The sequence below is a fragment of the Schistosoma mansoni genome, chromosome 3, assembly GCF_000237925.1.
Source record: "Schistosoma mansoni strain Puerto Rico chromosome 3, complete genome".
Taxonomy (NCBI): domain Eukaryota; kingdom Metazoa; phylum Platyhelminthes; class Trematoda; order Strigeidida; family Schistosomatidae; genus Schistosoma; species Schistosoma mansoni.
In genome coordinates, this window is record NC_031497.1 from 11,675,311 (window position 1) to 11,690,862 (window position 15,552).

Here is a 15,552-nt window from a genome sequence, read left to right on the forward strand (position 1 = left end):
AACCGTATTTATTATTTAACGAAAAACTAAACAAACTATTTCATTAATTTGTCAACAGAGACTTCAAAAATGTATACTGGGTTCTGATATATGTAAATATTACTGATTCCATTTATTCCATACGACATGTGTTTGTTTGACTGAACACAAATTCTAACATTTTCTGTTCCTCATAACCCAACTCAACATTTAATTCTCATCTCAATGTCAGTTAAAAATAAAATAATGAAGTGAATTAGATGGTAAGATTGCTTATCATGAACTGAATATCTTTCTGCGAATAAAGCTCAAAGTGCTTATAAGCCTTTGCGAAGAAAACACTTCAGTAGATATTTGATTGCAGCACAGCATTAGGATAAGTGGTCTTGTCAATACAATCAGAAATGAGTTTTTAAGAAAATAGTTGCTAACGCGATTTCCCATTTACAAATAATCAGTATGGTGACTGAGTCTTCTCAACAAGTAAGAGAGGAAGTTGAAATACCCAATTTATCCTAAGGTTGTGACCGATTGTTGAGTTATGTAGTATAGAAAAAGTAATACTATGTTTAGATATAACGATTAAGTATTGTTGAGTAGTTTAACATATTAGTTCTTTCATCTCACAATCCGCGCTGCTTTTTCTCATCTAAGATCCGAGTAATCTAGCCTTCAACAAAAGGGATCTGTTTTTGAAAATTAGAATGACAACTGGTTTGTATAATTTTAATTTGGTAATTTTTATTTCAGTAGCCATGCTAAATTATCAGATACTGATTTTTACAATATAACTATTTTAATATCGTGAATCATCAAACCTTCAATGTGATAAACAGCTTACTATGAATAATTAGTTTATTTTAAATGAACAATGACTAACCTGTACTTGTTGAATACACACTAAGTGGAAAATATAAAAACATGTCATCAGTGAACGTTTGTGCTAACAGAGTAGTATCTGGCGTTTCTTCTGAAATCCTAGATACCATTGATGTTATTAAACTATCAGTTTCTCCTAATGTTGGGGTGTATGGCATCTCTGTTGATTGCTTTTGTTCAATGACCAATGTACTTGTGTCAGTTGAATTGTTTTCGCCAACCGTGGACTCATTTGTCAGTTCTAATTGATTAGTTGCCATTGTTATTGGATCAGAATCCTCGTCATTTGTTTCAGACGATGTGACATCTTGTATCACCTGAGTGTCATAAGATATTGTTGATTCCATACTTATCACTATCACTAAACAATGTAAAAAATAACAGGGCAATATAAGAAATCAATCAGATAAAGGTATGAGAATGTTATATTTAACTGTTAGTTAATTTAAGACCACTGATTATGTACATATACATATATCACTTGCAAGAACACCCATATGAAAGCTATAATGATATCATGTCAAGTGATAAAACTTTTAAAAGTCAATAAAAAGGTTAAATAGCATTCCTTAGTTGTTAGATTGAACAATTCTTAACAACGGACGTTCGCTTCACTTCTCTTTGACCGAACACTGACTGACGGAGTTAGAACAGCCTAGTAGTTTCAATAACAATAATTCGGCTATTTATTTTCTCTAAACAAGTGGCTTACATTAAGTCACAAAATGTAGGAATTACACATTTTTTCTAAACATATGGATATAACAAAAAATATATTTATTATTAACCATAAAAAAGTTTTCCTAAGTAGTGTTTTTTCTAATTTGGAATTGTAAATTTTCAAAATATTTACCACAATTTCAGGTGTCATTCACTCAAATGGATAAACAGAGTTTGCTTAAATTCATTTAGTATTGTTTGTTTGAATCGTCCCATCTGAGATGCAGGTACATCCAGTTGACGAGTCCCAAATAGGACGAAACGCGCGTCCTGGATTCCAATGCTAGCCACTATCCATCTTTGCTTACAGAGTTTGCTTAATTTAATTAATTATTATCTGAGTTAAAATAGTCTGAATTTACTCCTGACATGTTATACTTTAAGCATGCGGAAGGAACTCCCAGAGTCAACATTCTTTCAATTAATTCACTGATTTATTTAACTGGTATGGCTACTTATAAATCATTCGATTATGCAAGACGTACTGTATCTAAATCAGTGAATTAAAGGGGAGAGTAACTGAGTTAATTTCAATACAAAATCAATAGAGCAACCTATCACCGCTTGGATTGATCGATCTGATCTAAACAGTTACTTTGCACAAATTCTTTCAAATTAGCTTAATGACGGAAAATTCAGATATCTTGGTTTACCAGGGATGAAAATTAAATTTCATTCAAGAATAGGGTCTTATGCAATCTGTTTGGATAACAGATTTTATGAAAAAGAGTAAGCTCATTTAAGTATAACTAGATTTCAAAGATTGACCTAGACAAACATGTAGTGTAGTGAGAACGAATAACTATTATGCTCAAATAATATATTCTGTATGAATAAACGACTAAAACGATATCTAGCAAATCCAACTAATGTTTCCTGGATTTCTTAATCAGTTATCGCGAATTTCGAAATTATTTATAAAAAGTAAATATACCGTTAATTAAGTCTGCTAACAACAAGTAATTTCGTCCACCTATCAGAAATAATTCATTTATCTATTTAACACATTTATGCCTCTGTTATCATTTCATTCAAAGATAATTTTCTGACAATAGCTGTAGATAATACGGTCAAATAACTAGACCTTTATGGTGATCATTACTGAAAAAATGATTTCTATGGCCGATGAACCAAGTATCTACTAGTCTTTACAAAGACCTTGACATAAATTAAGGTAGGGGTTCAATCCGCTTTCTAAAGTTTGTATACTACGAGCAAGCAACGTAATCTCTTCTCAATTTATTGATTGGTGGATTTTTCCTTGTCGTAGTGCTATAAATTTAGTTTACTTTCTTGAAATAATAAAATATTAAATATTTTCTATTGTGTTTAAGAATAAACGGAGAAAAGTAAAACAAAGTAATACAGGATAGTGTAGCGAAGATAATCAGCTTAATTGTAAACAATTACTTTATTCTATAGAATATTTACTTGGGAGAAAAATTGGTAAAAAAAATTCAATATGTGGTCATTGTAGCTTCACTATCAAAAATTCCCAAAATTTGAGAAGTTGCTGAGATGTTCATCAAGCTAATTTCACCTCAAATATTATTATTCCTCAAGTGTTCATGATGCATTGATTTTAACAAGAATCGCCTTTGTAGGGGAATATGTTATTTTAAAAAATCTTGTATAATTTACCTCACAGTAAAGCTAAAACACAGTGTATTATATCAAACTATGAGAATTTAAGACAGCAAATCTAGGCACATGGATGCAGCCAACTCCAATACGATTGAAAATATATAGAAATATATATAGAAATATATATATATATATATATATATATACTACCTTTTGGGAATATTTCTAATGACTTACATGATAATGAAATACTTGAATTTGGATCAATGTAAATTCCAAATGTATCATTTTGATCCACAGTTGAAACATATTCATTTATTTCTGTGATTATATTAGTATCATTTAATATAGTTGATGTAGGTTCAGATGTTGCATTAATTGATGATGAATTCACTGTCAAAATAAGCTCAGCATCAACGTCAATGGAGCCTTTTTTGAATTGTATGGTACCACATTCAACAATCCATTGAGATGATAAAATTGACCTCATGACTGCTAAAAGCTGAAAGTTTTGTTTGAAAATATTCATCGATACTAAATAAGCGAAATAGTTTATAAATGAATATACTTCTCAATAGATATTTCTGTGAATTAACAGTTCCTACATTCTTTCTCAGAAGTACTTTAATCTGAAAGATTGATATTTATTAAAAAACTTCTTTCTTTTATGAAGACTTTTCTTCCACTTAATAATTTTAAGTACAAATGAGTAGCAGATCGTTTGTTTACAAATATTTTCAACAGTTTCACATAACGATTTAGATGGGAGCTTGCTCTATTTGCAAAATGTTCCTTTTCGTATCTTAACAATCTATTATAATCTTATTTATTTGAATCATTGAACTTATACCTAGTGAATATTACTACCGTATCAACTAGTCTGACTGCTAATTCAGATCACTATTTCATCATGCTGGTAAACATCCATAATAAAATTTCCTTTCTCATTTGGATGACAGCTGAAAATGTTGCTTTATAAAGACCGGCAAAAATGGATAATGGGTTAAATCCATTTGATTACATATTAATAGACAAAGAAAATGTAGACTTAAACATAGACTTAGTCTGGTTTCAGTGTTTAAAAATTTAACAACTGCTTACTGGTGCACTAAACGGATACTAATCAACAGTGGTGCTACTAAAGAATATCATTGGAATATCATACTCTTATACGTTCTACAATAAACGCGGTTAAAACCTTACAGATTTTGAAGTTAATAACACATTATCCATTATCAGTAGATTGGGGTAGAATAACTTCCGACAATCAACAGATTTCCCTACTGTTTTCATATTCAAAACACGTTCAATCACCAGACTTCACAGTTTTTAGGAGCAATTGTGAGATTCTTAACATCTGTCGCTTACACAATGTTTTACTAAAGGTCTTCATTCTGAAGCTGATAGATATCAAGTAGTAAAAGAAGTTAATCGAAACCTACTGTTTTTTTAAGTTGGACAATTTTTTTAAAGTAATAAAAAAACATATAACTGCACTTAGTGAACACATGACTTTAGTTAGGTTAATACTAATACTTAAATATATCATGTTTCTTTGTTTTTCTCAATACTAGATGTGCTTGATTCGCTCAATTCTTTCTGATAATGTGAATGAGTTTCTATCACGAAAATAACAATTTACGTAAAATATAACGAATTAGTTGTATTTCATTGTAATCTTCATAACGTCTCACAAGAAAATTTCTTTACATCACTCAAGATTTTAATTATTAGTATCTGAAACTAAGAAATTAATCCTTATATACAGTTGAAATCATTAGTCAATTGAAGCTAGATCACCATGGAAAACCTGGAAGCACTGGATGGCCAACTCGTCCTATTGTGAGACTCCTCAGCTGTGCTCATCCACGATCCCGCAGCGCGAGATTTGAACTCAGGACCTATCAGTGACTGGCTTCATGAGGTATTTCCTGGAGTTCTAGTGAGAAGCAGTAACCGGTGGAGTTCAACCAGGTCTGTTGGGAGATATCAACTTACTGGAGACATTGGTGAATGGTTGCTCAATTTCGTGGATTGGTTGAAGGTAGACATTAACACCATTGAATGCCGGCCAGCTCAGTGGTCTATCGGTTAAGTGCTTTGCCGCGAGACTGGTAGGTCCTGGGTTGGAATCTCGCGAGGCGGAATCGTGGATGTGCACTGCTGAGGAGTCCCACAACAAGACAAGTCGGCCGTTCAGTGCTTCCAGGTTTTCCATGGTGGTTTAGCTTCAATTGATTCATGATCTCAACTATATCAAATTACTAAAATCTCCACAAAAGCCCCTTCAGAAAAAGAATTATTCAAATTACTTTTTTTTATTTTAAAAACATTTCGTATGTAAATAACTCATTTTAGTTTTTGTGTTATTTTAAAATTTGTGAATCTTGTTAGAAAATAATTATAGTTTGTTTATTTTTGGTAATTTTAATATATCTATTAAATATTCCGTATGCAACAGAGAGGTCACAAATGAATGACTGATGCAGTTGAGGGTGACAAACTTAATCTATTTTCATTCGCGTTACTGAACATTATATTGTTTACAGCGTAATTAGTTTCACTACTGGAAATTCCACTGTGTCGCTTTCTGACCTGTATATGAGTTATCGATCGAAGTTATATCTGAATCTTCTCCAGTTTATCCAGTTCAGTATCTGCCCAATATTTAATATAGTATTTCTTTATAATGTACCAGTGAAATTAATTTTTCTAAGAGATTTGAATGTAGTGTCACACTTTTGTTAGTCTCTAACTGTGATATAGGCTCATGATATAGTAAAATAAGGAACTACAATGTGTCGCGAATATGTTAAACTCTACTTCCCGTATAGAACATTGCATCTACTTCACAATTATGGACTGTTTGTTGTTAATATTTATTAAGATTTACATATATTTGGCAACGAATCTAACCCTACACTAACTGATGAAACACCTTGTTCAATTCCTACAGCCAAACTTATTTCTTTCAGGAGGAAGAGATGATACATTAGGCCAATGAGAAGTTGGCTTATGATTGGTCAAAAAATGTTTAGCATTTCTCAAGAATGGGAACCAAACAACACATTGCTAGTAAACTATTACATTCAGTCTATTATCACTCATAAAATGTATGCCTTTAGGTCAGAGATTCACTAAGAAAAAACAATAACTTATTCTATCGACAGACAATACTTTTGTAGTCTGATATCAAAATGTATGGATGAATTAGACGAAACATTTATTTCTGTGAATTATTTTCAACAATTATCCCAAAGAGCCTGAATTTAGAAACCTTGTTCTAATAATTATCATATTACGTAAAGGTGAGGTAATGTCAATAATAATGGCTTAATGTTGCTTATTTTATCTACTCTTCATAGATTATATTCTTTTTATTGCTCCACCTTGTAACAATTTCACTTCTAGACTTTTTCAATTCAGAAATAATTATGTCACCAAATTTTGCTCAATTCTGCTCAATTTTGTAATTTGTTTGTAAACTTTTGCGGATCAATGAAAAGGTATTACCTGGGGAATAGATTGTGATAGCAGTTTATCACGTGGATTTTGGCTGATCTTTGTTAACTCTGGTAGATGGGTTGATTGTTGTTTTATTTAGTTAAACATGTAACAATGTATAATAATAACACTAGTAGGGATAATATTGCTTATATTATGAAATTTTAATATAAAATAAATAAGTAATAACAACATTGGATTAAATTGTTTAAGGTAAATAAATAGTCAACACCTAATCTCTATGCACAGTTTAGAGTGGTTAGTCCATAGTAACTGAATCACATGACTGTGTAAAAATTTCTGGCCGTGGCTGTGAAATAATCATTACAGTTACGCCAACGACTAGTCCACAATAAAATTCAGTGGTCTCTTCATATGATGATGAGATTGATTAACGATATTATAATATTTTTCCCATCCCCATTTATCGTTTCAACGTAAATACACATTGCTACATCCAGAGTCTAATCCACATAATGTAAACTTACTTGAATTTTAATAGAAATAGAGACTTTAGTTTTACCATGGTCCACTTTTGCTATACACAACGGAATCATTTGTGTGACTATTTAATTATAGTTCTGCATTTCATTGTCTGATATTCTATTGGCGTTTATATGGCTCTTGCAAACAGAGGTTTTATGAAAAATAACATTGTACTGAAATCGAACAAAACCACTAAAATGAGAATATTTTGCATTCTGTTTTAGCTGAGGATGTATCATTCTACTATTTTACCTTTCAGTTATGCATAAATCCGTAAAAGGGCACAAACGATCTCGGTCACAACTTAACAATCTTTACAACCTTATACTGAAAAATGAAATAATTTTTTTACCCGATATTCTCTATATCCATAGGAATTTCAAGCTCTAAAGTGATGCAGCTTCGTTGAGATTGACTGTTAAAAGGTAAATGTAACTAGAAAATGTTTTTTCTGTTTCGTTTTACATGTATTAATCGTGTTAAATTAAAGCCCTAAGATCTTTAAAGTGTAGAGTTATAAACAACAGTAAATCACAACATTAATATTTAGCAGAGAATATTAATTCCTTAAAATAAACTTGATCACTATTAAAATTAGACAACCTCTCCTACTAGCTCTTTATTTCACAATGTAACGTAGAAATCTATAGTTTTATAATGCGTTACTACTAAAAGGTTATTTCAAATTTATTCAGACTATTAAGTCTCAAACACAGGACCTGGACTCAGGACCTTCGGACTCGCTAAAACGCTTAACGTCTAGACCACTAAGCCGTCGTCCAACGGCGTTAATTTCCAACTCCAGCCAATTCAAGATACTGTGCAACTGTCTTCTATTGTCTACTGCTTCACACCCGACACTGAATGGACTCCACTGGTCATGACTTCCCACTAGAACTCCAAGAATTACTTCTCAAAGCTAGTCACTGGTGATCACATGATCGTGGATGCCAACTGCTGAGGAGTCCCACACTAGAACGAAACTACCATCTAGTCCTCCCAGGTTTTCTGTAGTGGTCTAACATTGGTCGGTTTATGATATGTATAAGAACTAAAGGTTTTGTAATACTCTCTAAAAATGAGTAGAGTAATTCATTTGACCTAAGTCAATTATTCGAACGTTATTTTTCATAGATAATCATCAAATAAATACTCAACATATACAATGATCATAACTGATTTTACTTAGTGTGCTGTACGTCAGTAACTTTTGAAAATTGCTAAACATTTAACTAGAATTACCTAAAATTTACATCGACACTACTGATATGCATTTCAGATATTTGTTAACCGTTTTATAAATCATAAATAAATATAAATACTTTCTAGTTAAAATCAGATGACTGTTTTTTTATAAAAATTGACTGATGTGTTAAGAGAACACGGATAACGAAACATTGCTTTCGCTCAGACGAGTCATCAGAACAAACCAAATGTTACTAATATTTCTAAGAATAAAATTTACTTACTAGTTCACAAACATTTCGATATAGTTCTTGATAAGTAGTTGAAGTGGTGTTCACTAGATCATCATCCCATGTTAGTGAACTATTAGATCCTTTAATTGTAAAATTCAAGGCTTTAAAAAAAAGATTAGAAAGAAATATGCAATGGAACGGGTTGAGTATTTTTTACTCATCAACCTTATTTATACGTAAGAACATATATGGAATTAATTCAATTGATAACTATTTGTACTATCCCTTTGACGATATTTTGACTGGAATTTGGTCACTCTTGGTTGACATCAGTGCATCATCTGTGGATTGCCTCGATATAGTCATTATGACACAAGTTTATATGGAACTGATGGCTACTAGTGAAATCTAAGACACTGGTTTAGTACCATACCTTTCTCACAAATGAATGGCTATGTGGACTAGTTGGTGTTTGAAGCGAAAGGAACCGGGTTAAAATTTCGGCCTGGAAATCAACTGACGAGTCTCATGTAGGACGAAACACGCGTCTTGAATCTTACTGTTAATAACATTCCGTCTATTCTGTATATAATTACTTTGTTCTGAAACCATAATTGAATCAAACTATTTGAATTATTGAAAAAATAATTACCATGTATGATGTTTAGTTCAACTAGATAAGTTTGATAGTGGTCATGCTTCCTAGGATGCATGGATTTTATTGAAAGGTACTAGCTAGGGAAATGATACCATGGCACTGATGTTCAAACGAATGTATTTTATGAGAATTATTTTAATCAGAACATAGTAACACATCGTTTAACTTGGATTCAGTTATCTATTTACGAAGTCAGCGTTAATCGAGGACTTACATTAAATAGAGAACTATTAGTTAGTCAGGAACAATATACAGCTTTTGTTTTTCAGTTTACCAATTTTGAGGAGTGTTGATCAACTACCGGAGGCAGAATCGAAGTTAAGACTTTCAGATATCACAGTCATTACCATTCATTTATACCACCGAGTCGAGATTTAATGATCGATATTTGTAGTATGCACTATTATACATAGAATTACATAAACTATTTATTCATCTGTGTTAAAATGCCTTATTTGTTGATTGAACGGTATGACAGGTGTATTATACTCAGAATAAGAGCTAAGACTAAAAATTGTTAAAAGATGTTAATAGTTAGTAGGGATTGTAGTTTCTTACGGTCACTACTCAGAACTGAATTTTTAAAATACATCTTGAAATATGAGCTAAAGTAACTGATACTAACCCAAATATGTGGTTGACATTTTCCTTCTATTAATAGGTTTTCCATGAAAAAACAACTATAAGATTTACCCTTTCCGTATAGTACTTCCATTAATATTGCTAAGTAATTGGGCTTAATTAGTATGTTTAAAACAAGTATGACTTCTTTGTTCTTGTTTTTGAAGAGTAATAAGACATGCAATAGATAACTGCATTATGACTAACAATTGCGTTTATATAGAAATCACAATACTGCTCTAATAGAAGATAAAGTGGTGTGAATATTGTGTAATTGTCGTGTTAAGTAGTTATAAATATTGACAAAAAAAATTTAACAATGAAGCCATTTTGAGACGAACTATTTTTGCAACCAACAGAGCTTGAATCTCAAGAGAAAAGGTGAATTTCCCGATGAATCATTCTGATGAACGAAAGAATGATCGAACCCCGTGTGCATTGTCTTATATCTAACATGATAAAAATTCAATAGCTGATTCTAACACCATGAAAGTTCATAACCTTTCACACCACACCTTGCATTAATAATGATATTGTGTATTAACAAAGAAAACATTAATAAGTTGAATAACCTTACCAGATTTTAATACGACACTCATAGACACATATAAATAGTAACATTTTATGAACCTACCTACACTATATGTCGTCGAATCCAAAGTTTCATCAACTTGTTCACTATAAGGTAATGTCGATCCCAATGATTGTTCTGTATACATAAAATCACTGCTAGAATTCACTGAAATAAGTTCAAAACATAAATATCATTTTGTTTCCTTTGAATAAAATATCTCATTCAATTTGTAGGTTTGATTTATTGAATATATATATATATCAGAATAAAACACAGATAACTTAATAAATAATGAATAAATACACTGAGTATCGTTTGTTTGAATCTTCCCATTGATGCTTAGGACTGCAACTGGATAGTGGCTAGCAGTGGAATCCAGGACGCGCGTTTCGTCCTATTTTGAAGCAAAAGGTACTGGGTTCGAGTCCCAGAGTGAACATCAGCTCATGCAGGTGTACCCAGCTGATGAGTCCCATATAGGACGGAACGCGCGTCCTGGATTCCACTGCTAGCTACTATCCATATTTGCTTATAATGAGTAAATAATTCCTATATTAAATTATTTGAAGTGGATAGGGCACACTTTGAGGAAATCACCCAATTGCGTCACAAGGCGAGCCCTCACATGGAATCCTGAAGGCCAAAGGAGAAGAGGAAGACCAAAAAACACATTACGCCGAGAAATAGAAACAGACATGAGAAGAATGAACAAAAACTGGATAGAACTAGGAAGGAAGGCCCAGGACAGAGTGGGTTGGAGAATGTTGGTCGGCGGCCTATGCTCCATTGGGAGTAACAGGCGTAAGTAAGTAAGTAAGTATATTAAATTATTTGTAAATTAACGACTATGTATTCCCATTGATAAACAATTTAATCTAATATAGTAACAAAATGTCTCACTGAATAAAAACACCTCAACATGGTGTAGTTTTCGTCAAATTTGTATCTCATTGTCAAGTGTCATACTAGTGCGAGTATTTAGTTGGCTATGTTAATGATGAAATGTTGAAGCAATATATTTTTTAATTGAAGATAGGTAAGACGAAGAAAACTTAAATGCCTTTCACATATTACCTTACATTGTGCTGCTTCTTTCAAAAGAAAGATAAAACTAGAAGACATAACAAACATAAACATAAAGAAATGACTCAGCAATTCGTATTCATTCAAAGACTGTGCTAAAACGACCCAAGAATTTATACTGATAAGTACTTGAAAATTTAAGTTAGATATGCTTATAAAAGTTAGGTTAATTTCATTAGTTTGCTACCATTCGCCAGGAAACTATAAGTTTTTGTACATAGTTATTAATATACCTTGCAAAGTGATTTTTTGTTAGTTTTTAGTCAAACCTTAGAAATGGTAATAATTACTCGAACTACTTACGATTTATAAGTAGTATGGTAGACGTAAAAAGACAAACTGAATGGAAGTTAAGCCAAACAAGTTTCATCAAGTTCCACTTTTCATATCTGTATGTTTACTTAAAATCATATAGTTAAATTTCGTAATATACCTAGTCAAATTCTAACAGACATGTCACTATTCATTGACTCATAATTTATTACATATATGTGGTTGTAAAGCATCGAGAATGAATTCGCTATAAGGGATACCTTTGCTGAATAAATTGTTTTATGATTTAATCGGTATATATTTTTTAATCAAATAGATGAAAATTATTTCACTTGTATTTGATTACCAATGAAATTGTAATTAGATTATGTAAACATACCAAGTGATTGAACTTCATTCATAGAACTCCTCATGTATGAGTACATTTCATCTGCGTAAATCATTGTTGTTGTTGTTGTCGTCATCGAAAGTGGTAATGATGATGATGATGATACCGGTTGTGATGTTGGAAGTAATACATCACTTTCTTCTTTTATTTCAGTCACTAATTTTAATTAAACAGTAAATTAAGTAAATAATAATGATTAATAATTATTTCTATGTCCTTTCATATAGAGAACAAATGGAATGAAGAAATATTTCCCAGCTATTCAGTCGTACTAATTATAACATTGGTTATGATTATGCAAAGAAACTTTTGATTGTAATAAATCATCTTAACCGTGAGCCACTTGTCATGGTTATATCCATTTAATCTCATTTTCTTTAATAAACATGTTTATTCTTGATTGGTTAAATGAGTCTTATTATCTAATTGCCCAGTAAGACTTTGTCCAGCATACTGTTAACCAAAAACTCTCTTGATATATGAATCCGACTATCCAGTATACATAACTGAATTATTTTCACTTGTTCATGTACATCAATTCAGTAAATATTGAAAGCTTGGTTGGACAAAATTTCTTTAGACAGATAAAAGTGGCATTATCAGTGTTTTACATTTCGTAATACTTACTACTCACTTGAATAAACGAAAAAAAATCCCCTTTTGTTACTAATTTTTAGGTCAACTATGAAATAAACCACCTTTACTGATAAACGTGTTTAGGTTCTGACATTATTAAGGCAAAGAGTACGTTATCTAGTATGAAATCTAGATCTAAGTCTTCCTTATAACAGTTGAAATGGCATTTATGGCATTTATACTTTGTATACCCGTCTTACTAAAACCAGCTAAATCCAAAGTATGTCTCCAATATGTTCTCACAGACCAACCTCTCATGTCAGCAACAAAAAATATTATTTATGAAATGTAGGGGATTACGGAGAGTTGAAAGGATGGGTTTTGTGCGTATCAGATGAATGAAGAAAATCTACAGCAATTTTTCTTCGTCAGTATAGATCAAATTAATTTGAATACTTGTTTTCTGGATGTGGTTGGTTTTGACGGGACAAACAAACCAATGACGAAAATTTATTTCATTATCAAATTTTGGCCTTAGCTGTAAATATAATGGTTATCCCAAACCATATCGCCTTCACTTATCGTGCAACCTCAATACCACTCTCTAAGTTTCTACCATTCTTCAGACTTCCAACTAATAATCAAGGCTTGCTTGGGATTGCCACAGGAGATTCACTGACGATAGCTACTTCAGTAACGGAAATGCATCCAAACTCTCATCACGTTTTATATCAGGTAAATCTAATTGGAAATTCCATAAAGAGGGTATGTTATTATTCCATCGATCTTTAACTGTAACTAAAATTATAGAGGCTATGATTAGAAAATATTCATTTGTTCTTCTGACAGATGTTAACCCAAACTTTGACTAGCAAATAGAAATTTTTGTACTAGACAAATGTGCTTTCTTCTTTACAGAGTTACCCGTCAACGTTTGAAGTATCAGACGTCACGCTTCATCAACATTTACGAGATCATTTATTGCTTCCAACTAACTAACATGAAACTAGTTTACGATGGAGACTGCATTACTAACTTGATTAGTACCTTTCAGTGTACCCTGGTAATTAGACAACATTAAGTTGCTTACTATCCAACAACTGTATAGTGCGAATCACCTCAACATGGTTTAAATAATATACATAAGTGGAGTCAGTTTATTCTTAGAACAGATTTAAACTTATTACAGTGACAAAATTTTTATTTCAGTCAAGGAATAAGACATTAATACTTCAAAATCATTCGCCCTGAATCTATTGAAGTAGCTGATGACATCTAATCAGCAGTTCCCATAATAGTTGTATGGTATGATAACAATAATAATAATGATAAATTGTTCTTGACCTCAGAAGAAAATGTTAAAGTTGATATCGTTTGATCATTATATATTATGAGATTAAAGAGAATCTGTAAAGAACATTATATTCATTTCTACTATATCAGCCGTGGTCTGTTTGTCTTCTAAGCAATATAAACACGGGTTTCCTACAATATCATCGTTAGAACTGAAATAACTGATCGTAGTATTAAGTTTATACTGTTAATGAAGAATTGGGAAAATAACTGTGATCCACGTATTAATGGAGTATGGATTCATTTGTGTTATTAAATTTTGTTTAATTTCTGTATCCTATTACTGCTGATCTTCTGCTACTACGCTGCCTATTCAAATAAATTCAACAGAAAAGCATTTGATAAGATGTGTGGAATACAATTAAACTGTTAGTCAAGAAGCACTGTTTTTTCCATATGTCGATAGCACCAGTTTTTCTATCCATTTAGCATTCACTTATGTTAAATACAAGGAAATGAAACAGTAAAACTTACATCTGAGTGAAAAATCTCCATTGAAATTAAATCCTAAAGAAAATGTTTTATCATTAACTATGGAATCTATCAATTCCTTGCTGCCTTTTATCAATAAGTTTGATAGGTCTTGAGGAGATAATAGCGAATAATTAGCTTCGTTAAATGTCAAGATTGCGTTGAGTACAATAGAACCTTTTGTGAATTCTAAAAACGTACATTCGGGCTGTTTTAATCCACTTGTATTCGCATGCTGGAAACTTTGTAGTAACTATTAAAAAAATTGGAAATCGAATAAAACCGTAGAATAGACCCAATTTAATAAAAATGATCGGATATTGCTAAACAAATTTCGAAGAGAAATAGATCACGTAGTAAAAAATAATTGAAATGATGAAGTTTTTTTGTCACGTTTTTCATAAGACGATCTTAAAAGGTGAAGCCAGTAAATAATTTAGTTTCCACTAATACCAGCACTAATCTCTGTGTTACACAAAGTAGTTAATTGAATTTATTATTAAAATGCTTTAAGCCAACATTAACTATATTCTGAATGAACTGTGATACGGATATAGTTATACAGTTTGTTAACCAGAATTATCAACTTAAGATGTATGCGTGGAAGTTATTGTCATGTATTTGTAGCAGTTACTCTTTCCCTAAAATCATAGGATTCAGATGAACTTAAGTCAGATACAGAAGACTATTGCAATCCGATAACATGACATAAGTTTTCAATGTTTTTCATTTTATTTTCTCTAAACATTTTACAGCTTTTGTTACTAACAGAATATGTACTTACTCTGTTCATTATGCCTACATAGAATCTTTGTTACTCATAATTACTCTATAACTTTTTTCATAGTTGAAATCATGGGTCAATTGAAACTAGACCACCATCGAAAACCTGGAAGCACTGGACAGCCAGCTTGTCCTATTATGGGACTCCTCAGCAGTGCGCATCCACGATCCCACCTCGCGAGATTCCAACCGAGGACCTACC

General features: G+C 31.7%; 1 protein-coding gene across 1 annotated transcript in view; it reads right to left on the reverse strand.

Moving 5' to 3' along the window:
- The window catches only part of Smp_181330 (hypothetical protein), a gene marked incomplete at both ends in the record, with an annotated part of 68,025 nt that overhangs the window by 50,700 nt on the left and 1,773 nt on the right, over positions 1 to 15,552 (reverse strand). Inside the window, 5 exons of the mRNA XM_018799219.1 lie at positions 860 to 1,219; positions 3,400 to 3,664; positions 8,622 to 8,731; positions 10,484 to 10,588; positions 14,571 to 14,820. Of these exons, the coding sequence (XP_018651030.1) occupies positions 860 to 1,219; positions 3,400 to 3,664; positions 8,622 to 8,731; positions 10,484 to 10,588; positions 14,571 to 14,820 (1,090 nt within the window). The remainder of the gene's footprint in view (positions 1 to 859; positions 1,220 to 3,399; positions 3,665 to 8,621; positions 8,732 to 10,483; positions 10,589 to 14,570; positions 14,821 to 15,552) is intronic.